The sequence below is a fragment of the Tympanuchus pallidicinctus genome, unplaced genomic scaffold, assembly GCF_026119805.1.
Source record: "Tympanuchus pallidicinctus isolate F22 unplaced genomic scaffold, pur_lepc_1.0 scaffold1, whole genome shotgun sequence".
Lineage (NCBI taxonomy): Eukaryota > Metazoa > Chordata > Aves > Galliformes > Phasianidae > Tympanuchus > Tympanuchus pallidicinctus.
In genome coordinates this window covers 44,618,948-44,645,448 of record NW_026294618.1, presented here as the reverse complement: position 1 = coordinate 44,645,448, position 26,501 = coordinate 44,618,948, and the positions used below count along the sequence as shown (strand labels likewise).

General features: G+C 38.0%; 2 protein-coding genes across 3 annotated transcripts in view; both read left to right on the top strand.

Annotated features, from left to right (window-relative positions):
- The window catches only part of LAMA4 (laminin subunit alpha 4), a 94,736-nt gene extending 86,427 nt beyond the window's left edge, over positions 1-8,309 (top strand). For both annotated transcript variants that reach the window (XM_052678593.1, XM_052678585.1), the window contains exons 32-38: positions 221-410; positions 1,220-1,375; positions 1,981-2,140; positions 3,106-3,236; positions 4,688-4,781; positions 5,725-5,844; positions 7,732-8,309. In XM_052678593.1, coding sequence (XP_052534553.1) covers positions 221-410; positions 1,220-1,375; positions 1,981-2,140; positions 3,106-3,236; positions 4,688-4,781; positions 5,725-5,844; positions 7,732-7,877 — 997 coding nt within the window. In that variant the 3' untranslated portion in view covers positions 7,878-8,309. The remainder of the gene's footprint in view (positions 1-220; positions 411-1,219; positions 1,376-1,980; positions 2,141-3,105; positions 3,237-4,687; positions 4,782-5,724; positions 5,845-7,731) is intronic.
- A 4,586-nt stretch (positions 8,310-12,895) lies between these two features.
- On the top strand, positions 12,896-26,218 carry TUBE1 (tubulin epsilon 1). Its single transcript, XM_052678706.1, has 12 exons — positions 12,896-13,028; positions 13,102-13,175; positions 14,637-14,689; positions 17,983-18,040; positions 18,584-18,699; positions 19,706-19,827; positions 21,064-21,251; positions 21,878-22,053; positions 22,796-22,936; positions 23,415-23,555; positions 24,344-24,518; positions 25,009-26,218. Exons 1-12 carry the CDS (start codon positions 13,004-13,006, stop codon positions 25,165-25,167), a joined length of 1,428 nt encoding a protein of 475 aa, XP_052534666.1. The 5' UTR covers positions 12,896-13,003; the 3' UTR covers positions 25,168-26,218.
- Positions 26,219-26,501: the final 283 nt, after the last annotated feature.

The following is a 26,501-nucleotide window of genomic DNA, read 5'->3' as shown; positions in this document are numbered from 1 at the left end:
TCACTCAATAAATTTTGGTTTTTGAAAATCTGCCTTGTAAAGAAGCTTCTTCTCCAACTTCTACTTCAAAACTACTAGAAAGTTTATCAGAAACATGTCTTCCATAAAGGAGATAAATATTCCATACAAAGAGATAAAAATTTCAGTCATCTTCTGCCTGCAGTTTGATTTCAGTCAGTAAAATCTGCTTTAATACTAATAATGCATTTTTGTTTGCCAGAGCTCAGTTCTCTATCAGTCTGAAGACTCACTCGTCTCACGGAATGATTTTCTATGTCTCAGACCAAAAGGAGACCAACTTCATGGCCCTTTTTGTTGCTCACGGACGACTCATTTTTATGTTTAATGCTGGTCATCAGAAGATAAGGATTAAGAGCCAAGAGAAATACAATGATGGTCTTTGGCACAACGTAAGTAAAAGAAAGTAATCAGCATGATGATACATGCTATAATGCTGCAGTAAAGACACTGCTGATCTGATAACTCATGGAGGTTTCATTCACATTTACATAACCACACCTATATGTGGAGAAGCTTCTGCCAGTACTTTTTAAACGTTCACAGTGTATTTTATAAAGTCCTTAAGTAGGGATAGGAAAGTAAATCAGCTGTAAAAGTCCAGGAACTCACAAAACTATCATGTGAGTAGAAATATGAGAAGTGTGCAGAAATGCAGAATAGTGAGGGGAAAAAAAAAAAAGCTAGGAAAGAAAGGACTAGGATAGTTTTGTTCAGCAAATTTTTTGAAGTGCCTAAGGCACCCTTTGTAGTCCATGAAAATAAAAGACAATTTTAGGAGCAAGGTGAATTTCCTACTGTACATACAGAGGGACTCTATAGTCACTAAGCTCCTAACTTGGGTGCTTAGGTCTTTAAATCTGGTTGGATAAATCCAGACCATAAAACTGGAGATAGCCATGAAAATACTAATAGTGATAGTACTGTAGCAACAAATCATATGTGCAAATATAAGATGAGCGGATCTCAGTAGAGCCTGTGGCACTTTATACAGCAGAATGGTAAGACTGCAGTTTTACAATCCAACCTCTTTACGGATGTGAAGAGAGAAGGTTGCCCAGCAAAGAATGCTGGCAGTTAATAAAATTGATTTGCAAAGTATGACTCACAAGCTTCTCAACTTCTTACCTTCTTCCACTGCACTGGAATATTCCCTCAACATATGAAAGTAATCTTCCAAATTTTTTTCCTCCCTTTCTAGGTGATATTTATTAGAGGGAAAAATATTGGTCGCTTGATAATTGATGGTCTCCGAGTACTAGAAGAACCTTTCACTGGTAATGCTAATACCTGGCAAGTCACTGAACCACTGTATATCGGAGGTGTAGCTCCAGGAAAAGCTGTGAAAAATATCCAGGTAAATCAGACAGCTATTACATCACCCATATGTTTATGTACAGCTAGAGCAAAAGCTGCCTCTAGGGATGAGTCCATAAAAAGATATGTTCCCAGTCCTCAGCACATCGAGGAGCTCACAGCTCAGTTCATGTAATAGCAAAGATCCCACAGAGCTGAGCCAGGATAGCTTAGTAGCTGGGACAGATTTCAGTAGACTTGTAGCAGCATCTGGAAAGCTAATGGTCCTGAGGAAGAGAGAAGTCTTAGCAACATTCAAGCTTAGATGAGTGAAGTAAAATTAATTGAGATCAATTTCACCCTAAGATCTGAGATATCTAAGTTTTATTGTTGTCTCAGTAGCTCTGAGACAGTACCTAGAGATCAGTATTCTGCTATATATCTTTGATATTAAAGTATATAGAAAGGAATGTTAAAGGAAAAATCAACGTCATTAAAGACTCCTTCAAGGTAATCTTTGGTGATATGTGCCTAACAAGATAGCTGCACACTTCAGGAAAAACTGACCACTATCTTGCCTTGAGGTTACGTGGTGTGTACAATACTGCCTTGCTCTACGCACATTGTTTCCAGCGGTTCTATCAGTCATGTTCTTTCTTCCCCCAGATTAATTCAGTCTACAGTTTTAGTGGCTGTCTCAGCAATTTACAGCTCAATGGAAGATCAATCACTTCAGCTTCACAAACGTTTAGTGTAACACCTTGCTTTGAAGGCCCATCGGAAGCAGGAACGTATTTTTCATCAGAAGGAGGATACGTCGTCCTTGGTAACACGCTGCTGAAATATATTCACTAATGAAACCATACTTTTCACTGTACTTCAAAACAGTACATTTCACTAAAGAATGTGATAATTTCCAAGGCTGTGAGCTGCAAAGATTATTAGATACAGATCATTATTGTGGTAGGCAACTGATGTTGACAGGTAAGAATGTCCCCATGAAAATTAACAAGTTGCTACATTAATATATCTGTATGGGTGTATGAATGCATATATTTAAAATAATTAGAATAATTTCACAAGAGAACAGATTCTAATATGGTAACAATTATTATAGACACATAAGTCAACTTGGCTAAAACCAAGAACACCAACATTCCTTATTTTTTTCTTAATAAAATAACACATAATTCAAAAATTCTATGAAAAGAATTTCTGAACATCTTGATAATGAACAGCATGACAGATGCATCTTTTCTCTCAATGGTCCTCATTGACATGGTCCTGTGTTCCAGGAAATGTTCTAAGAAGGCTTTTTTTGGGGTCACATTTTTGCAACACCAAGAAGAACTACATGGTGTTTCTAATTTGCTCCCTGGCCTGCCAGCAAATTGAAAAAGGGACTTTCTGCTATTGAATCATCAAAGCTCAAGTGAACTCCCACTCACTGTATAAAAACTGCTGAATATCTAGCAAATTGCACAATAAGAAACTGCCAGAAACCCACATAGAACCTATTTTCTGCTGTCCATTTCACTGCTAATATTTTTAAAGAAAATATTTCTTCTTGAATAATGAAAAACACCAGCAAACTATTATTAGTACTTCAAACAAAATCAAACAGAAGTGTAAGTGGGTGGCAAACCATGCTATCTCTTCAAGTATGTGTATTGAAACAGGTACTAATACTTCTGAAGATAGAACAAATAGGTTCTACCCTGGGACTCTGAGTAGATGTCCAGGCTCACCATTAACTCAGTACAAAGACAATGTATTCTTTCTTCCTCACAGACGAATCCTTCAGTCTAGGTCTGAAATTTGAAGTTGTTTTTGAAATACGTCCCCGAAGTAGCTCTGGAATCTTACTGCATGGCCACAGCGTGAATGGAGAGTACCTGAATATGCACATGAGAAATGGACAGGTATAATGGTCACATTTCCTACACTTCTCTGACTGGTTCCTCTACTGCCTAGTTGGGCTCTGCTATACGCAGCTTTTGTTTTACAAATTTGGCATTATTTGATTCTTATTTCTCTCCTAGATAAGTTAACTGCTTAGATTAGGCAACTCAGATACTTCTTTTAACATACAAAAAAAATAACGCTGAAGACAAAATAAGATCACTTTACTGGTGCCAACAATAAATATTTGATTACCAGAGCACTGATGCTTTGGTACTGTTCTTTCATCCACATACTAAAGATGTATAGTAAGTAAGATGATTTTTATTTCTTGTATGTTAAAAGAGAAGTCTGGGTAAAGCACATTCTCTTCTTGCTTTAGTAAATGTGTGTAGTGGGGAAAGATGAGGAAAAGACAAGGTTCTGATTGTCTGGTGATCATTTTCTAAAATTCCTGGATTTTTCTAAGGCTACTAGTTGAATGAGGAAAGTTTGAAATAAACATCAGATAGTTGTTGTCAGTGCTATCTTTTGTTATGTTCATCAGTATACTCCAAGTCCCTCCACTATACACACGCAACAATAAGTTGCAGTATAAATAGACAAAAAAGCAGAGGTTTAGAGCGGTGATTGATTGATTGATTGATTGATTTAAACTTTTCTTTTTGCAATACAGAAACTCAGCATAGTTAAGAGACTGGGCAGTGTGGATATTCCATAACCATTGCATTGCAGTATCTAACTGTCCCAGTACCTAACTGCCAGCCAAAGAGAAGGAGGCTGACTTGGGTTGGAAGGAAACTTAAAGGTCATCTATTTCCAACCCTGAGTGGCTAGGCTCAGTGTATGACTTATCCAGCAGCCACCACTGGGAGTCTTGTGCCCTGCAAAAGGGCTGCAGTATTGCTCTGCTACTACAGCGGTGTTTCCATGCAGGAAGGTACTCATCCAAATGATTAAAGCAGAGGTACAAAATTCAAAGTTAGGTACGCTTTCTAGTTCTGCCAGTGGTTTCCTGGTAAAATTGAAAGCAACCTAAAAGTCATTCTTGAAGTCCCCTATCTGTGTTTCTCAGATCATGTCTGTTTGTTTAGATTTTTCATGACTGTTTTTCTTATTAAGTGGCTATCAAGATGCCAAAACATCATCTAAACACTGATTTAACACACAGGAAATTACAGAGCAGCAGTACTAGAAAATCTGAGTAAAATTAGCTGTTATTTTTGAATCTTTTTTTTGAATTCTACTCTGAGTTCAAATCAGAAATGTTTAGCACTATTGAATCTAAAAAAAAAAATTGTGAATTTGATACTTTATTCTAAATAATTTCATTATTTAGAATATTAATTTTGTTTATTCATTTATTTATTTATTTATGTATTTATTTTGCTTCTGAGTGGAAAATACTGCATTATCCCAAAAGAAGGGGAAAAAAAGGTTTTACAGCAACAAGTACATTATTTTCTTCCAGGTTACTGTGAAACTGAATAATGGAATCAGGGATTTTTCAACTTCAGTGACACTGAAACAGAGTCTCTGCGATGGCAGGTGGCACCGAATTGCAGGTCAGTAAAGCATGATCATACCTTTAAGAAAGGTAACAGTGCCAAAACTTCCCTCCCTAGCTATCTATTTCCATGGGCCAGTGCACTGGACATATTTTCAGGTCTTCCCTTTCTCTTTGTCAAGATGCAGTCTGTATGAAAGTGGCAGTCCTTTTCCTCACTCAGACACAGGAATTGTAGAGTCCTGGGAGAGCAAGACCAAGTTCCTACCAAATACAAAGAAAGATGAATGCTTGTTGTTCAAGGAACACATGCCTCATGGAAATGCTGGCAACCTTTTCCGAGATGTAAACCAGATGATATTCTTCTTTTTCCATTTTTCCCAATTAGAGGTTAAATACAGTGGTAGAAGTCAGTACTGAGCACAAGTATGCTGCCCTTAAGAGGTCAGTGGGACAGATTTGAGGAACCCCTGCCTCACACAGGGAGAGGTTTACAGTCAGGATTTTACCCCTGTGCCTGGGTTTGAAAGTCAAAAAGTACACCTAAACCTCAGGTACTTTGGACTCCCTTATTTTTCTGTGTGAATGCTCACTGCGTTGCATACAGAAGAGACCTGAGTATATGCCCTTTCCCTATGCATTCTAGTTTCCTTTTGAAGGAACAAGCAAGGAGAAAAACTCACTGCATTCAAATTGGTACCTTACTGGGAATGATTTGGCAACCAGTTTTATTCAGCAGCCCACCATTGCATGCACATGCCCTACAATCTAGACATAAGCACCAGCAATCAAGAACCTCACTCAGAAATACCCTTGCTTCCACTCTCTTATCTTGCTTTGACCCTCTGCCAGTATCTGCCCACACATTAGTACTGACAGTAACCCTAGCTAGGCAAAGACTAAATCAAACAACTTAGATCAAGCAGATACGTCTCTCTGTCATATAGACTTCAAATGATTCTTTTGAAAATCTTTTTGATATCTGTTCCTTCTCCCTTCAGTTATTAGAGATGCTAACGTGGTGCAGCTGGATGTAGACTCAGAAGTCAACCACGTAGTAGGGCCACTAAACCCAAAGGCAACTGACCACAGAGAGCCGGTGTTTATTGGAGGTGTACCAGGTGAGTATGTGGCAGCTTTGTTCTCAAATTTCAATGCAGTTTCCACAGGAAGCACAGAAGAGGGACTGTAGAGGGACTTTTCATCAGGGTATGTAGTGAAAAGACATGGGGCAACACTTTCAAACTAAAGGTAGATTTATATTAGATACAAGGAAGAAATTCTTTACTATGATGGTGGGGCACAGAAACAGGTAGCCCAGAGGAGCTGTGGATGTCTCATCCCTGGATGTGTTCAAAGCCAGGCTGGATGGAGCTTTGTCCAACCATGTTTAGGCAGGGGGTTGGAACAAAATAGTTGCTAAGGTCCCTTCGAACCCAAACCATCCTATCATTTTAAGATTAATTTTAATTTCAAAAAAGAACAAAAGATACCCATGTGAACAATCTGGTAAAATTCAAAGTCTCAAAAACTAATCAGAAATGCTGTGTCTCACATCTCAAAAGAAAAATGTCTTCTTTCACTTAATTTAATACATTCACTGTTTCTGGAGAGTTGGGTATGGACTCAGTTCTCTAGTCTGCTAACCAGAAAAAAAAATCTTATTATACACCTTCCTTTCCAGTAAGGGTTTACTTTTTTTTTTTTTTTTAAAGAAGTTATTTATTTACTCGTTCTCATTTATGAAACTGGAAATTCACTGTGACTGTAGCCTTATGGATTTTTTGCTGGTAGGATGCTTTCCTCTGCTTCAAGCAATAGCATCTTTGAACACAACATAAAACATGAAGATTCTTATTCTGACTACTGCAGTCCTATTGCACAGATGTCTGCTAACGTGAATTTGTGACTCACAGACCATCTGTGTAGCGTGGGCCAAGATTACTACATTTACTTCCCTTATTCAACAGACAGAGCTACTCTGTTGGGGTTCTTATGCAAACTGTAATCAACACTACGTGATCCAATTTTTAAACCATCTCCTGTACATCTCCCATTGAAAACTTGCAGCATTATTTTTCTGTGCCTTGCATGTCAATCAGAAACATCTCTAACTACACCATTTATTATATTGCTTATCTTGGATTAGTGTCTTGAGTGCACAGTGTTCAAATCCATCTGACACTAGCAGGAGGAAAAATGAGCCTAAAGGGAATCATAAAATCTATGCACACATGCCTGTTCACTCTTTAAATCCAAATTGGAGTTTTATTAGGACAGAATTCTTCCCAGAGAGGTAATATAAAATGGTAATTGCAAACTGTGTTCTGCCTCATAACAGAGCTTTCTCCTTCTACATAAATTATAGAATGCTAAAGCAATGCCATACATTGGCTCTATAATATTATTATCATTCTGGCATAGAAGATTCTTATAATGAACTTCACAACAACAAAAAAGATGTAGTACTGATAACCTGTAAATATAGTAAACTAAATGCAGCCTAACAAATCAGGCATGGATGACAACACATATAATGTTAGAAGAAATTACAAACACATTCATTGCCTGAGATTCATCTACTCTGTTATTTAAATAAAGTGCAGCTTTAGAAAAATGCAAGATTGAGCCTCTATCGATAATATATTATTGAGACTTTTACATAAATGTAGATAAATCCCTGTATTTACTCCAGCATCTTACTAGTCTGCAGGCACCAACCTTCCTTTCATCCATGCAAGATGTTCAGTGGAACAAAACTATTTTTCATATACTCTGACTCTTCCAAAAGCTGGCTACTCTACTCCAGCATCTAATTAATTTTTCTACACTATCTGGTTTTCTTGGTGGTTGGATCATGGATAGTATTGATTATGCCATGGGCTTTGGAACAGAGCACTGAGCTGCAATTAAGAAGATTTAAGTTCCATTACAGATCATTCTACCAACCTGATTATTTTGGTTTTTGCAAGCTCTAACTTGTTTTCCTTAAAATTTGTTTCTTACAGAGTCTCTGCTAACATCCAGCCTGACTACACGCAACTCCTTCGTTGGCTGCATTCGTAACTTCATGATTGATGAAAAAACAGTGAGTTTTAGTAAAGCAGCCCTGGTCAGCGGTGCTGTAAGCATCAATACGTGTCCTGCAGCCTGATAGCACGCTGCATCAATCCTGTGAAGTGTCTTAGACCACAAGAAGGAATTATAGAGCAAAAGAAACCATGTTCTATTCATCACCAATGCTGAGAAAAATATGAAAACATCAAGGATCAATTTACAAAAATCACTTCTAATATTTCTGCACGAAACAAAAATCACTGAAGAATAAAGAGCTGTTGCTTCTGCAGTTCTCTTATTATGCCACAAGAGTGAGCTTTACCATTTCTTATACTACATGTGCAGCCAATCTGCTACATGAAAATGTGGAATTATAAAAGAAATAAAATTATACTAAAAATGTTTCTTCCAAAATAAATCCTGTACATCATTTTGTTCCATATCTTGGGTCCCAACTTGTTTCCCAGGAAAAGATCTGCTACTGCATATTAAAGAATAAAGCCAATTAATAGACTTACATTGCAAATAACTGTGTTCAAGGATTTATTTCATAATTTTCTATTCAACTCATTTAAGTATTCCTCATTTATATTGGCAGCAGAGAGTATACTTAATTATGTAAGCTAATAAACAGTGAAAGATTATAATGTTCTTATCCCACTTCTAGATTTTTGGAGGTGTTCTAGCAGAGTGTGGAGAAAGGAGGTGTATTATTTAGAACAGATACAGAACTCTTTCTAAGTCAGTAATTTTAGAATTATACTTGACTTATGGAGGAAGGGAGGGGAGAGAGAAAATTCGGAATTTCAAGCTTTTTCTCTACAGTGTTAAATATACTTACTTATTTGCACTAGCATAACGTAAGTAAGCACGAAGTATAGAAAGGAGAATCATAGCCACTGTTTCAGACAAATCCTTATCTCATAAATTGTCACTTCCTTGTGAAAATACTGCAAGACTCCAGTTTACAGAACTAGTCTTCAAACTAGACAGACATTCCTACAGAACGTGCCCTGAAAGACAGACTGCTGAGGAGGAACTGGGAGTGAAAAAGGAAGATGCAAACAGGAGGCAAAGGGCTGCAGATGTGAGCTGTGTGAGCCTGTGTCTTCATAGAAGGTGAATGGAAGTAAAACTGTAGGCCTTTGCAGTATGTTTTAACATCAAATACACATAAATCCCCTGCAAAACTTGGTCTCTTCTGTGATAAGCTATAAGATATCAAAGACATTTTGATATATTTTCTTTGAAGAAAGAACTACTGTTGACATCAACTTTTATAATGATTGGGCAAATTATTGGTGGAACCAACTCAAAATTTGGCCAGTTGCAGAGTAGGAAAAGTAGTAAGAAGAAAAAAGCATAAAGGACACCACCACCCAGACTAAAAATGTAAAGGAACTCATCTGGAAAACACAGAAGAGACAACCGTCTCCAACAGTCTTGAAGTGATGGACAGTTGGAAGAACCACTCCAAGAAGATACCACTCAGTACCTTCTTCACTTTCAGTAGGAAAAGGATTTCAACAGACTGAAGTGTTCTTGGCTCACTGTGGGTGAGGAACAACAAGCTCTGGATAGACTGGCACATGGACTGCTTGGCAGGTGGGGTGGCATCACTGCCTCTCTGCTTGTCTTTAGAGCCCACTGTTATCAGACAATTGCAGTGATGAATGAACAAGGGAAGACAGCATGACTCCAGCAACCACAGCCTTTCTTTTCACCAGTCTTGTCAGTTTGCACATGCTTTCAGCCCCATGTGTTCTCCTGGACAAATCTCCCATTCCACTCCCTGCAACTATAAGCCAAAACACTCCAATGGCTTCTATTCTGGGAATGATGCTGAGCCCTCTCTCTTCATCACTCCAAAGCCCACTGTTCATCATTCAGAAGGAAGCAATGAGTCCCACTCTTTACCAAGCACACTGTGGGGTCCCCAAATCCAGCTGCCTTCAAATGTATTTTTCTCAGATATCAAAAATCATATGGCTACTTAACAATTTCCTGCTCCCAGCCACTACGTAGAATGCAAGTAGAAAACTTTTAGGGCTTCCGTACTGAGATCTTATTCTGGGGGTTGGAGTAAAGTTCTCAGATCAGTGAGCTGGTCTCCCAGTTGGTACAAGAGACTGTGTCAGGGCTGTGCAACTGGCACCAGGAGTAAGAAGGGAATCAGAAGTCTCTCTCTATTCACTGGCAGACAGTTGACAGATTGCCCTAATCTATCTCAAGATGCCACAGCTTCAGCTAAACTTCCTCTGGCCCTGGTCTCCAGAATGCTATTGCTGGAGAGAAAAGGACAGCAGATTCCCAGTTTAGATAGATTTTTTACAAGGATTACTGAAATTCTTTTCAAGGTTGTCTGCAGCTGCTAAGCAGAGATAGCCAAGAATAGCATATGCTGCCCCCTAAGAGCATCACAGTTTACTGAGTGCTAGCATTAACTGGAGCATTATATGTTAACTGGTACATGTACTCAGAAAAATTGTCCATCTTAGATCTACATCAACCTGAAGCTTTTTTTCTCATATCCATACCCAAGCTCTGGGAATAAACAGTGTTTTTCTTAAGACATATTTGCTGCAATTAGATTTAGTTTCATTCAGTAGTTTTATATATTAAAAAAAAATAAATAAAATGATTTTTCTGATTAATCCGTCCTTTGCATATTTTATATATGGAAAACAAAAATAGAGTAAAATAGTAAATGAATAAAAAATACATCAAAATTCATAAACTACTACAATTCCTTTTACTTCTCTTTAATGCATCCCCAGCTAATCAAGCACAACAGTGGCAAATTTCCAGTGTAGGCCTCAGAGATGCAGGGTTTTTTTTCTCTGCAGAAAGAAAAAATACTATAAACTGGAGGATTCTTGCATAGGCAGGAGAAAGTAGAGAATAAATTGAGTTTCTCTCCTCCCAGCACCCTCATGGACCTTGAAATTGCCATTCCGCATGCACCAAAAAAAGCTCTCTATCTGATGAATTACATCACATACACCCCTGCATTCATTTTGAAGCTTGTGGTGTTTAGGAGAGGAAGACTGCCTAAGCAAAAACCTTCCCAGAATTCAAACAGTCTTCTGTATCTACCTGAAAATTCATACTTCATCTTCAAAGATCTGAGAAAAAGCTCCAAGTTCCAATGTGCACTGTTAGGTTACTCATTTGCATTTTCAATATGAATATAAGTAACTCAATTCTGCAGAAAGGCTGTTTTAAAAAAAAAAAAAAAAAAAGACCTTAAGGAGATTATACTTTTCCTCTGCCACCTTCAAGTTTTTAATAACAGTGTTATTATAAAGTGAAACGTTCTGAAATTTGAAATTTGCATGGCTATGTCAGAAAGAATCGAAGTTCAAGCTGAAATACGCAACCAATTCAAAACAGAATATTTAATTAGGATCTTTGACCCCCTGTTTCTTATTTCTGAAAATCTGTAGAAATCTCCCACAGACAAAGGTTCCTATCAACCTTTCTCTATCCTCAGGGATGTAGAGTATAGACAATAGCCTGAAAACAAATATGAAAGATGAAGGTCTGACAGTAAGTCCTCAAATGCCAACAACACCAATTATATATACATATGTGTGTGTGAACTACGTCCTGATAAAATTCTAGGAATAACATTAGTTCAAAGTCCAGTATGTTCTTCCTACAGCAGCATGTGACCCACACAGTTAAATGTCTGTTAAGATACTGAGAGCATAGCATATATATTTAAGTTATGGTACACATTTCGGATTTAAGGATTATTTGCTGATTCGCAGCGGTCCATGCAAACTCATTTCCTCTCACTGTGCGTTGCATTTTGACTCGGATTCCAAATCTATGGCATGCAATGGGTGTTCAACAACAGTATTTACTGAGAAAAAAATAAAGGGTGAGAAACACAAAGCAGCATAAGACAGGTGATTAATTCCCATAGACGAAAAGTCTCTGAGGGAACATGACCAGACTCATCCATTTATAGTACCCTAACCAGGAGCTTCATCTGCAATGAAACAAGTCAGTGTGCGGCTATTTCTTTTACAATGATGAACTGCCTGTTCCATTAAACCTCTGAGTGCATGCAACAAGCCAAACTGGTAACTACACAACTACTTTCTGCCCTTGGACCCCTTTTGGAGACTAACAAGATAAACTGTGAATATGAATCTTGTGTTCTGAATCTTCTTTTCTGATTCAGAACATTTCCCAGCTGAGGGAGAAGAAACAGTGCATGTTTTTCATCGCAGGCTTAACAGTACATGGGAAGCCAAAGCATGGAACCCCATGGTGCAGCCTCACATTCATGATTTGCTGGGGGCTTCTAATTGATCTCTGATGGATCCTATGTCATGTCCATGAGTCAGCACTGTGGCTTCTCCAAAGTAAAGAAAGATTTAGGGTATATTAAACTGGTTTGATCAGTATTCCATATCACGAAAATTGGGGCATAAAATCAAGATTTCTATTAAGAATTTCATCCAACGAATCTTCCTTGCACACCAGAACCAGTGCATTTGGAAAAAGCCTGATTTGTTATATTTTGTGTAGCCACACCAGCAAATGAACCAGACTGCATGGAACTGCTTCAGTTCTCCCACAGGAAGCCTGGGTGCCATCTGAAGCCCACGAGAGCCTTCTGCAAGGAACTGTGGATTGCAGAGAGCACGCGCTCCTCACACCATTTTGCAGCAGCCATGCTGCAGTACTGCAACAGGGCATTGCTGCACTTCTTGCCTCTCACACAGAGCCCTGAAGTTGCTGCGTTCAACACAGAAACCTCCTTCTAATGGTAACGCGGGAGATTATTTGCTCGAGAATCATGAAAACGAAGATAAACCTAATTTGCAGGCTTGATGGGTATGTCATTTCTGCTTGAGCTTTTTTTCCCATTTTCCTTTTTTTCATTTTCTTTTTCTATTACAGTCTCATTCAATTTGACACCACCAAGCTTAACAACATATCGGGGCAAAAAACCTATCTTAACAAACGCTTCTAGCAATAACAATAATAATAGCAAATCGGCTTCTGTGTGCTCAGAAAGGCACCATCCCGCCCCACCGCCGAGCTGCCCACAAAGGCAGAACCCCCACACAGCAGCGCCGGGCGGTGCTTAAGGCGTGCCGCTGTCAGGGCCCGCCCCCCACCGCCGCCGTGACGGGAGGGCGGCTTCCGGGCGCCGAGTTGGAAAACGGTCGGAAGTGGAGGTGGTGGCGGTCCGCTGAGGCCGTCATGACGCAGTCGGTGGTGGTCCAGGGTATGGGGCTGTGAAGCGCGGAGCTTTCCCGCCGCCCCCGGCCCTGCCTGAGCCTTGTCTCTCCTCTTTGCAGTGGGCCAGTGCGGGAACCAGGTGGGCTGCCGCTTCTGGGACCTGGCGTTGCGGGAGCACGCGGCCGTCAACAAGGTAACGCCGCCCGAGTGGCGCCCGCTGCCTGTTATCTGCTCCGGTCTGGTCAGCTCTCTCGAGGCTTTCCGCCTGGAGGAGCGCAGACTGAGTCCCTGAAGGCCTTCATTACCAGGGTTAATTCGCCGCCTGCTGCCCTGGCAGTATAGCAAACAAAGCAGCCGTGCTTTGGAGGAAGTTTTTCACACAGAGGGTGGTGAGGCACTGGAACAGGTTGCCCAAGGAGGCTGTGGATGCCCCATCCCTGGAGGCATTCAAGGCCAGGCTGGATGTGGCTCTGGGCAGCCTGGTCTGGTGGTTGGTGACCCTGCACATAGCAGGGGGTTGAAACTAGATGATCATTATGGTCCTTTTCAACCCAGGCCATTCTATGATAAGCCCATCTTTCCTACCCCATGCTCATGCATACAGTGCAGTCAGGGTCACTGTGCTGTAAAGAGGGCACGGGATTATGCTAAGTGCTTTCAACAAAAATGCATCCTTCTTGGTATAATTATAGAAATACTGCTCCTAGCAGATACCTTCAGTTAACAGAGGTGATAGTGGGCAGTCCTGAACACCTTTTGCTGAAGTAGCTGTAAAAAGGTAACAGGTGGAGTTCCTGTGTGTATTGAGAGTCCCTTAGTTTATGTGTTACAGATTTTCCAAACACTGTATCATCAGGTCTTCAGAAAAAAAAAAAAAAATGTGACTGTGTATTAAGTTGACAAATATCTTTAGCTTTATGCTGGGAAAAGTGATTTGCCCAGCAGCAGTGATTTGCTCAGCAGGGAGTTCAGAAATTACCAATGGAGCAGTCTGCTTTCACTTCTACAGAGCATGGTGGGCGTGACTGTCTCCATGTCACATCACTAAGCTGAATTAGCTAAACAGCAGCTTTGTGATTTAATAGTTTCATTGGGATCTTCAGTAAAATCCAAAATATTTAAAAATGAAGTAAAAGTATTTGTTTAATCCTCTGCTGAAAAAAGAAAGAGAAATCCTGGTTACATCCTCCTGACAGTTTTTAATATCAACTGATGCTTGAGTGAAATTCAACAAAGCTGCAAACAGGGGTGTTCAGGTTGGAGATCAGGAAAACATTCCTCACCAGAGGGTGGTCAGGCACTGGCACAGACTGCGGGGCATTGGCCATGGCACCAAGCTTGCCAGAGTTCAAGAAGTGTCTGGACAATGCTCTTGAACATAGGATTTGAACTTTGGGTGGTCTTGTGTAAAGCCAGGATTTGAACTGTATGGTCTCTGATGGTCTCTTCCAACTCAGGATATTCTTGGGTTCTATGAAATTTTCTTTTTAATGCTGGCTGGAGCTATCTGGATTGGACATAGATGGCTCACCCTGTTTGGAGAGTGGGAAGTTTGGCTGGTGACCTCCAAGAATTCACTGTAACCTAAGTTATTCTGTGAAAAAGCACTGAGTACTTCTGACACACCATCTTATCTTAAATTGTCTATTTCCAGAAAGGAATTTATGATGAAGCACTGAGCAGTTTCTTTAGGAATGTAGATACGAGGTAAGTCTTCTTATCAGGAAACTGTGGATTTAACACAGATTAACAGTGCTAGCATCTCATCTTAACCTAAATTAAAGCTCCTTTTTTTCACACCAGATGTAGTTTGCATTAGAAAAAGATTCTGCTTTTTTGTCTTCTCAAGGCACTACCTTTTCATTATATTTATTGCAGTAGTTAAATGTATTGCAGGTGTTTGGTTTTGCTTTCCTTTCCTTACATCGGAAAAAATGGATAGTTAAGATCTTTTGCTCAGGATGAGTCTGCAAGCTGTCTGAATACTAACTTAGCAGCATTCACTGAAGACTTGTAAATGGAATTATTTATAAGGTGGTCAGAAACGGCTGTGTCAATTTTTAAATCTATTTTATCTGACTTTTATCTGTAATTTGCTGCACAGAGCAGTGGCTGTGATTTAAGTTGCTCAGTTCATACCTTAGGAGCGTTTCATTGTATGTCTGTCCAGTTACAAAAGCTCTTCCAGTTTGCTGATAAGAATGGAACAATTGGACACCTAGGTATTATTGTTACATTCCAATTAGAGAAAAGGCATTAGACCAGCCTTTGTTTCCTTCCATTACACAGCAGAAGCATAGCATGCCATTTTAACTAAAATGGCATTGAAGTAGTGTTTTATCTCAATTCTTTTCTTAGAAGAGTATTTGCTTAGAAATTTTCTTAGAATATATATTTTTTTTAATCCAGAAGATCTAGTTGTAAGCAATGTCTGTGTTTTTATATGTGCCAGATGGAACCACTGAACTTTCAACAGGTTGAGTGCAATTTCTCTGTAAAGGAGAAGGATTTACCTTGTTGAGCCCTGTAGAAGTGTCAAGCAAGGTTCCCCTGTGAGATTTCATCTTTTGTGATGATTCCCATGTAAAAGGAACACTCCCTGCTTTTGACTGTAGTATTACTACAACTTAAGGAAAAAGAAATTCAAACTCTGTGGCAAATAGCAATGTTTTGGTCTTCTGTTGTGAGTTTTGATTTAGTTTTATCAAAAAGAAATACTTCACTTCCCATGTCACTGCAGTCATAAAACCCTGTGTTAGAAAAATGACAAATTTCAGTTTTCTATGCTACGTTATACCACTTCTCTGAGTAATTAATGTAGGTGGATTATCATGTAAGGAAAGTCTGTAAAAACACTGGCAGATCTAGATAGACTCTCTCTTTTTTTACTGATACTTATTAAATGGTGTAGGATTGGAAGTGGCTTTATGTAAATTCTCTGATTTGTGACTTGTCTACAGAGCATTTTACACTAGTACTGAAATAATGAGGGATCTGAACATCTGCACTCTTAACTCTGCTGTCGACTGCAGTAGGAAGATGCTTTGGTTGCCAGTGAACTGCACAATGGAAAGAAAGTTTTATTTGTTTATTTTTCAAGTAAAAAATGTGTTTTCATCTGGGATAGAATTACTGCCTGAAATCACTTATTTTTACACTTCAACCACTATGTTACAAATTCTTTTGCCCTTCCTTTTCCTTTCCCAGGGAATACAAATCACAGCTGGCAACTGAAGCTATTGGCATACCTTGTGGAGGGATGTGGTTTTTGAGTTTAAAAGCTTTTTGGTTCAGACTGCAAAAATTCATCAACATGATGATTGCTCATCTCGTGCTTCAAGAACACACACCTTCTACAGTAGAAGCTGCTGCTGGTATTCATTTTCTAGAAACCAGATGTCAGAATATTCAGCAAAGAGAACAGCCTTCTGTATTTGTGTCAGCAATGGCAAGAAGATTGGCTGTATAAGATGGCTGTATAACAATAGCTATTAGAAGCATCTTAGATCAGGCAAAATAATTACCCAGATATATAGTGAACATATGAGATAACAACATGTGCTAATGGGCTGATTGTATAACACAGTTTTCATGTTTGAGTGTTCTAGTGGTAAATTGAGGCACCCAAACGTTATTAAATATAGAAGATGATGTCTTACTCCAAAGATCATGTGTATTTTATTCAGTCAACAAGAACTAGTGGTTATAGGATGACCTCAATAAAAAATGTATGGCTTTATATGCAGAAAAGATGTCTTAGATAATCCAGGGAGACTGTAAGGAATGCAGGGATTTTTGTGAGCAGCTCAATGCGTGTGATTGAAAGTACAGGTGGTCATGAAAGACCACAAGGACTGGTAAGAGAGAGATAAAGGTGGGCTTTTCTTGCTATTGTTTATTTTCTCTCCAGGTTTTGTTAGTCCCTGAAGAGAAATAGAACTTACTCTGACTGTGGACTCGTACATTGAAACGCATAGGCTGGAGTAATCAGTGTGAGTCCTGTAGGCTGCTGTGAGCCGCTCAGCTATGGAGAAGTGTTTGGAAAAATGCTTTGGATGAGAGCATAGGAGCTCCCTGGGGAATCCCTTGCAGGCCCATCCTCCCTTTTTTCACTTGTTTGTGATGGGAATGAGCACAGTCAAAACATTTAGTGCTTTCCACTGTTGTTTTAGAATGTTATTGCTATTGAGTGTAGAACACGGTAAGACGTACTTTGATTTGTTTAAAACTAAGGCTGATTGCCCCCTAAACTAGGTGGATTGAACCATCTTCTAGTATCCTTTTTCTTTTCTGTTTCATGTTTGTTTTGGTTTTATTTTTGTTTTTTTTTTTGTTTTGTTTTTTTACAGCCTTGAATGCAGTTGGACCAGAATAGATTATCTCATCGTTTGAGTGCAAAGCACCAGCATTCATTATGGGGAAGAAATATGATTTTATGCAATGCACAGCCCTGTGGGCTGATTCAGTGCAACCAATCCTGGAAAAAAGGCTGATAAAGCCTGTGTCAACACAGCGTGGTTTCTAAGTTAGTAGATCTTAGTGGCAAAATAAGTCAAGCACAGCTCTGTCCTAGTGCAATTGTACTGCTTTCAAGCCTGGAGCAGTAGAACAGTGCTGTGCTTCCCCCATTGAAAGTGTAGCAGTGTTATCTGGTGCAGTGTGTTCTGCTATGTGATGTAATGTACCACATGCTAGGAAAAAGGTTGTTGCTTTCAGTTTTGGCAGTGCTTGTAGAATTAGATCAAAGGCTCTATGGGAGAGGAAACTTTCCATGCTTTCCTTTTTCATTCTCCTGAAGTACTGCTTAGGATATTTCTCATTGAGATTGTATTCTGTAACTGTGTTCTTTGGGGAAAATATGAGGCATGTTGTAGCAGGTTACATTTCAGGGTGTTTGTTACTCTGAACAATAAAAAATTAAGGAGGGAATTATATTCCAATATATATTGCCTTATTTTCTGTTACAGTTCTAAACTTGGAATGTTGCTTTTGTTTTTCAGAAGTGCTGGTAATGGTCCTGATATTTACAAAGGAAAGATTTGTTCTTTAAAAGCACGAGTAAGGCAATTTATGAAGACTATTATTTTTACACCACTTATTTATGTCTGATTGCATAGGGATTTTCCTAATACTTCGTATGTTTTTAAGTATTTTGAATAGCAAAATTTCTAATAGTAGCTTTATGGTTTGGGGGAGTTTTACTTGTTTTTTTAAAGTACAATTTTAATAAAACAATTGCAGATAGTACCAATTATTTATTAAAAAAAAAAAAAACTAAGGGATGTGGGTTTTTTTTGAGCCACTTAAAGTGATTAAGAAGGAACAAAACCTGAAATGTACCTGTTTTAATTCCTTTGCTCCCAAGTATTTGGGAAAAGTATTTTTACAATGTTAACAGTTGCAGTATCTGAAATGCTGTGCTCTTTATGCATTAGCTAACAAAGCAGTCAGGGTGAACTTGACAAGTTGGTCAGCAGCAACTCTCTGAAGCACAACAGTAACAACGTACCTTTACTATTGTAGATGTTTTCCCTTATTTTGTAATTATTTCAAAGATCAGCTTGCTTACTGACTGAATTTCAATGCTTTTCTTTCTCACAGGCGCTGCTGATTGACATGGAGGAGGGTGTGGTGAATGAAATTCTGCAGGGACCGTTGAGAGATGTTTTTGATAGTAAGCAGCTTATCACAGATGTTTCTGGTTCAGGAAACAACTGGTGAGATCCTCTTCAGAGCAACTAATTGGAAAGCTTTTGAAAAGGGGAATGATAACGGTAGCATTCTGGTTCATTCTGCTGCAGCATATTACCAGTGAACTTTGGAGTCACTGTCACCTGGAGGAGGGCTTTGAAAACCATTTTACAGAAAGATAATTCTGCTGATAAATCATTTTGTATGCTTTTTTTTTTTTTTTTTTTTTTTTTTTTTCTGCTGCTTCTTGATTACTTTTTACAGAAGAACAGGTTTTATATTTTTGTTTCTTTGAAATTCAGCTGCTTCCATTTCTCTGTTAGAGCCATAATCTAGTTTGGGACTGTGCACCTACCATGGAAATAAGATGTTCAGATTTCTAAGCGTTGTGGTTGCTGGCATAGTGCAGATAAATTATATTATCAAAAAGAGAAATTCAGAAGAAGATTCATTAACATAATAAATTTCACATTTTCACTGATATGCTAATGTACCTCTGGTAATTTTCAGTCCAGCACAGGCTGAGAATCAAATGATTTACAAATATACTGAAGGTATATTGGGAATAGGCTCACCACCTAACAGCAGGCAAGTGTGATGAGAATGGTCTGTTTGGTTTCTTTGTCACTGGTAGCAAATAACTCACCTAGAACTCAAATGAAGATCAGATCACTTTTATACAAGGATGTCCTCACTGATAACAGATGTAACTTTCAGATCATAGTTAAAATTTGATCACCTAGCATGGATATTTATTTTCTTACTATGTAAAACGGTAATGCAGGATCAAAAGCTGTGAACTGATTGCTACATTCTCAAATTTAAAAGCACATCTCAACTCCCATGTTTCTGTGATGTAGTCAAGTTTTGCAGCTAACAAGTTGGGGGTTACATCCAGCTCTGGACTCTGAATTATTAAGCAATACTATACAAAACATCAAAGAGAGGGAGTTAAATAAAATGAAAACTGAAGATTGGTTGTTACAGTGTTTTATTGTGGTGTTTTTTTTAAAGTACTTTTCTTATCCTCAGGGCTGTAGGTTACAAGGTGTATGGCTGCCAGTACCAGGAGAGCATAGTGGAAAAGCTGAGGAAAACTGCAGAACACTGTGACTGTCTGCAGTGTTTTTTTGTAATTCATTCTATGGGAGGTGGTAAGTATATCTTTGTTAGTATGGTTGCATCTGCCACAGGTAAATAAAAATGAAAGCCTAAGTCTTGAAACAAAGATTGCTGTAATCATCTAATCATGAAGAATGCAGAATGAAATAACACAGTCCCTGAGGAGCCCTAATCATGAACTTTTACTTTACTAAGTGCTACCTAGAAGTACAGCTTAAATCTTAGAGACAAGAAAAGACAGTGGATGGATCAAAATAGGTGGCGAATACAAGAAAAAGCTGAGTAATACTGATCAGAAGGGGTAGCTGCCTCAAAACAGTGACATCATTGTAGTGATCAAGTTTTTAATTGTGGGGAAGTGTTTTCAGAAAGGTTTTGTAGACTTCTGATGTTGCTTAGCTTCTGTTCTACTTTAGTTTTGTTGTTTTTGGTTTGTTTGTTTGCTTTTTTACATTTCCTTCCACACAATTCTTTTTGCATTCACTCCACCTATTTTGTTAATAAACCTGAAGGGAGAATCAGTCACATCCTTTCTGTGTTGCCACTGAGCAATCCTCTCCCAGAAACTTGAGGGTAGCAGGTATTATAAACAGCTATGATATGGAAATAGACTCTGAAAATAGCTCTAAATATGGTGCAAGAGTTTTATCAAAGGCCTTTTTTGTGGTCATTTGCTTAATCTGAGAAGGAATTTCCATTATTACAGAAAATAGCTGTGTTGTTCATTGTCTGCTGCTGAAAATGTTAACTGTATGTGACAGGGGAAAAAAAAAAAGCTACCTAATTCTCTGATTTGAACTTAATGCTATGAGGAAAAAAGTATTTGTGCTGGTGCAAAGGGGTTATTGTTTTAACTGGAGAACAAGAGAGTTTTATAAAAAAATCCTCAAAAAAAGTAAACTTAAATAATTTGGATTGGCTCAATATTTTTTTAAACAAATATTTCAAGATTCAAATTAAAGATTTTAAAATGCTAGGAAAGAGCAGAGAAATTCTGGTGACATATTAGGACTCGTTGAGCAAATGCTTAAAACTATTCACTTCATCCTGTCTAATAAAATCTGAGAAATATCATTCAGTTATTTACTTGTCTTTGAAAAAGCTTGCTTCTTTCTTTCATTCAGAGAGCTCCTGCTGCCTTCAAAATGCTGGAATATACATAAAATTAAAACTAGTATGTTTCCAACATATGAGACTTAATGCTTGTAAGAACTTGGAGGATTTCTTTAATCTTCTTTCATTCCATTGTCGTTCCTACTTATTTTTAGGGACAGGATCTGGTCTTGGAACTTTTGTACTGAATTTGCTTGAGGATGAATTCCCAGAAGTGTATAGATTTGTTACTTCAGTTTATCCCTCCGGTGAAGATGATGTTATTACTTCTCCATATAACAGTGTTCTGGCTATGAAGGAGCTTAATGAACATGCAGACTGTGTGCTACCAATAGAGAATGAAGTAAGAAATAGCATACTATTTCTGTCCTTTTTTTTCTTATTAGATTGCATTGATTTGAATGCCAAGTCTTAAAAAGAAAGTCTTTGTTTATTTAATCATAATTGAGCTCCTCGGTAACTTGTAGACTTTTGAAGTGAAATCACTTAAAAGATGCTCTATACTTTGTTTCCATGTGCAAAGTAGTCTGGAGTGATTTTTCTTTTTGTGTCTTATTCAAAGGTAAAAAGTGAGATGCTCCTGTTTACTGAGGCTGAGCCTCAAATCTTTTAGCATCGTTTTGTGTGTAGTATTGTTTAAGTGCTTACAAGAGGAATGACTAATGATTTCAAATTCAAACTGACTTCAATTCGAAGTCAAAGTTCTGAGTCAAACTATCCGTGTTTGTGACAAGGAGGGAAAGGATGTTCAGGAACACTTCAGCCAGTTGGAACTGGTCAAAAGTTGAACATGTTTGAATCAAAGTTGTAATGTTTGAACTGTCATTACCATATCTTAGTTTTTTTCTTTAAGATTAACTGAAGTGGAAAAATAGCGGTATGGAATTTGGATGTTCTGGGGATGAGGTTTGTATGCTTTCTGTTTGTTTGTTTTTTTTTTTTTGTCAGTGTTTCTTTTTCCTTTCAAAGTCTCTGTTTGATATAGTTACTAAAATTCATCAGATGGTCAGTTCTGGGAAGGTGGGGTCAACTGTGAAGCCAAACAGCTTGGTAACATCAAGTGCAGGCACTACAAAAACTGTGCAGGAGAAGCCATTTGATGCAATGAACAACATTGTAGCCAACTTGCTGCTGAACCTGACAAGGTAAAGTCACAGATCACTCCTCTGTACAATATTGCTAGAGGCAGTGTGTGCTGCAAATATGTGTGCCTGCATCAGCTCAGTATTGTTTTCTATTTGATATTAGTCTTGTTAAGAATTAGTTCTTAAAGTAATGAAAATCTGAAGTGTTTGAAACTATTCGTATTGCAGTGGTGTTGCTGTAGCTGTGATGGTCTTAGAACTGAAGTAGGAGAAGGTTTTGGGGCAGGATATTGTCTTCCATTAGTGCCTAATAGTGCCCAAGGAAGTTAGAATTTCTAGGCCAATGTTATTATTTTATAAATACCATTTGACAGTTGTTCCTGAACTGTCTATTGCTGTAAGGAATTCTTGCTGAAAAAGCATTTTTAAAGCTGTGGTCTGAACAGCTTTTCAGGGCTGCTAAGTCATACGTGTTTCATTATGTACTATCCTATTTATTTAAATTGGTATCAACCAGTTATGTCTGCACATTAAAGAAGAATGCTAAGAACTACAATCAGGAACATTAAGGTCTCATTTTTGATCATTAGTTGTTCTACAATGAAAAGCGTAAAGAAATAAGAATAGCAGTGTTACTGCCAAATGTGGAAGTTCAATAATTATAGATGACTGTTTTATCTATAGATATTGTTTTACTGTTTTATTGCAGGGAACAGTTGAAGTGTATATTTAATGAATGTTTACATTATAAGAGTGACATTCTTAGTTTATAACTATTTTGTAACATCTGTTAACTTTTCAGCTCTGCTAGGTTCGAAGGTTCCCTTAACATGGATCTTAATGAAATCAGTATGAATTTGGTTCCATTTCCTCGGCTTCATTACTTGGTTTCAAGTTTGACTCCTCTGTATACACTGGCTGATGTTAATATACCCTCTAGAAGGTAAGAAGAAAACTTTGTTGTGGAGACTTTACAGTGAAGCTTAATTTCTTAATTTCATCCATAGTTTCCATTTAATAAAAAAATAAAAATTAAAAAAAAAAAAAGAATTCTAAGAATTCTATAGCAAAACTAAAGGCAGAAGTCCAAAAGGGTTTTAAAGCCTGCCACACTGGAAAATTCATTCTACTCATTTGGAGAACACTATTTGTCCCTGTTCTCATTAATGGTTGAGCCAGCAGACTTGAAATGTTTTTACTATGTCTATTGGGAAACAATTCTGCTAGGAGCCACGTATTTCTGGATATTAAATAGAACCCACACCATTAAGTTATTTTGATTTTGCTGTCCTTATGTGGTCCGAGATTAAATGTACCTTTATTTCCAAGATTTCAGGAAATTTGAAACCCTGAAGGGTGGGTATTTTGAACTTCTGTAGCCTGCTTTAATAGAGTAGATGACTGTTTTCATCTTCACCTAGGTTGGATCAAATGTTTTCAGATGCTTTTAGTAGAGATCATCAATTAATTCAAGCAGATCCAAAGCATAGCCTCTACCTTGCTTGTGCACTTCTTGTTCGAGGGAATGTGCAGATCTCAGACCTTCGCAGAAACATTGAAAGGTTTGTAATAGCACACAAAGTAATCGTGTTATTTTTCATATAAATATTTTTCAGTTGTCCAGGGAATTCTCAGTTTTTCATCTGAGGAATTTCAGTACCAATTAAGTACTTTTTGTCATGTAAAGTAATTGAAGAAAGATAGAAAGAAAGAAAATGTAAATAGCTTTCTTAACAAGTTAGAGTAAGTCATGGCATTCTTTGATTTCCAAATAAAGGGAGCTGACTAGGTGTGCCTGTTCTCCTCCCCTCCATTCTTAATAATTTAAAAAGATGAAGGCTGGCCTTCCGGAGGTCTCTTACTGCTATGGGATTTTGAAGGAATAGGCTCTCTGCTGTAGTTCACACTCAGTTTCTACTTTTTACACTATTGTGACCTATGTAGGTGCAACAGGGGAGGTGGAACGGAGTGCAGAATGGAGGCAGATGGGTGCGTAAGGAAAAGTTCTGAGCATCAAAATAATTTTACCTATATCAGGTAGACTCATCCCCACACATTTACCTCTCTCATAAATCTATGTGTTTGCAGTTGCTTTTATAGGCATACATGCTTGTAACTTTACTTTTCAAACCCTGATATGTTAAATTAACGAAATTGGTGTTTACTGTGTGAATTTTAAATACGTGCTGTTTCAGTCTGGGATCTAAAATGCCTTATTCAAAATGCTAATTCTGACTGGTTTACTTAGTTGTGAAAGCTTCAGAATTAACCTTTGCTAACTGTTAGCAAAGGAAACTTTGGCTCTGTTCTCTTTATATTTCATAAGTAACTGTACTCTTTCTTATCACAGGTTGAAGCCTTCTCTGCACTTTGTATCGTGGAATCAGGAGGGCTGGAAAACTGGTTTGTGTTCTGTACCTCCTGTGGGCCATACCCATTCCCTTCTAGCTTTAGCAAACAACACCTGTGTGAAACCAACTTTTATGGAACTCAAAGACAGATTCATGAAGCTCTACAAGAAAAAGGTATGGCTCTGTCATAAGTATGTCATCCACAGCCAGCAATCATAGCACCTTGGATTACAGGGAAAGAAATCTTAGAATCATAGAGGGACTGCTTAAAAGTAATATTCCAAGATTTTTAACTGTGTTATCTATCAAGGAATCATTCTAACAGCTGCTGCTTAAAAAGAACAAATCCCTTATTAACCCATACCCTACTAGGGGATATATTTACTTCTTCAGCCACGAGCCAGTATCCAGTGGATGTGCCTACCAGTTTGTTGAGGTCTACCAAAGACAAAATGTGAACAGATTAATATGTAAGAAATCCGTAATACCGTGATTCCACAGATTGTTACTGAAGTTGTTAATTATGTAAGCAGGGGTTGTCAAGGCATGTCTTCAAATCTACTTTATACAGTTCTTCAGTGCAGGCCAAATAATACTTAGTGAGGCAAATAGATTACGTTATGTGCCAATAAAGGGAGTAACACTGAGTTCATTATTCTCATAGGCTCATCTTCACCATTATCTGCAAGTAGACGGGATGGAGCAAGGCTGTTTTTCTGAAGCCATATCATCCTTGTCTGACCTAATAGAAGAGTATAACGAACTGGATGCCACAAAAGGTGGGTTTAGAACAGCCCCATCAAGACTGAAGATAGCTGTGTAAAGAAGAACTTTGATTTAAAAAAAATAAAATCCCCAAGCATCCAACCACTTCAGTTAACCCAAATGAATTGCAGAGCGCCTACCTATTGTCATTCTAAAGCGAGGCTGGGGTAACTGCTTCCTCAGCTCTCTGAAGTGTCACATAAAGTGACAGGCCCAGCCTGTAGGAAAGGTTTGAAGGCACTTAATTATGGCAAATATCAGGAAAGTTCTTCCAAACTGTAGAGTAAATCGACATGCCATGTGCTGCAAAGAGAAGAAAGAGAAGTACTAGCAGCCAAAAGGTAATGCTTTTTCCAGACTTTGAGCTTACAGTGAACTGAAAGCAAGCCTTGGTTCGAAGAAAGATCGCTATTGCTAGCTTTTTTCTTTAGCTGTTTTTAAAAAGCAACGAAGAGAAGGAAAACTGCATACTCTTCCAAGATGAAAGCAATCCTCTAATGGAACTTGTTTCTGAAAATTTGCAGACAAGCAGTCATTTTGGAATGCTCTAAGCTATGTTCATAATTTAAAATTTTTTCACTTCATTGTTGTACCTAGCTGTATTAGAGTATTCTGAGCTGATAGTAAAGTGGATGGTTTCAGGGGGGATTTACCAAAATGCATTTTCTTTGACATTTTATATTTGGAGCATTAATTAACATGTGATTTTAATGATTCATGTTCATAAATGGTGAATTGCACTTGATAATGAGATGATATAGCATACCTCTGAGTGAAAAACACACAGTAAAGACTGTTAGGTAAACAAAGTTTATATGTTTAAAGAATGCAAGTAAAATAGATGTTTTAATATTTATAATTACCAAGGTCGGTAGATTTCTATATTACATTATATTAAGAACTTTTGCAGAATGTACAGCTATTTCCTGTTTACTTTCCAACCTTGACTTCTTCAGAACGCAAGGACTGGTGAACTGTTACAAATCAGAGTGGGCCAATGCAATGATCTAAACCTTGAAATCCTTTTAGCAGAGTTTGAATGGGTGTATAAGTAGGCACAATTTTCAGTGTATGAGTCCAGAAATCATCAATAAAACCTTGTAATAACACTTTCTTGGGGTTTCTTTAAGCATTCCAAATATGCATTTCCTTCAAATCTTGCAGTTCTCTTATCTGTAGCTGCCTTATGTCTTCCTTTACAAAGGACATTGTTTATATTCACAGCAGTAGAGAGATTATCTGCTGTAAAGAGTATTTGGGTCTTGCAATTAATTTATCCTGTTTACAACAGCATTCATGTGTTTTGCCTTTGTTTTGAGTTTGAAGATACATGGTAGAAGATGTTAGTTTGAGAATCAAGAATAATAGATGATGTTACAGGGTCAGTTTTGT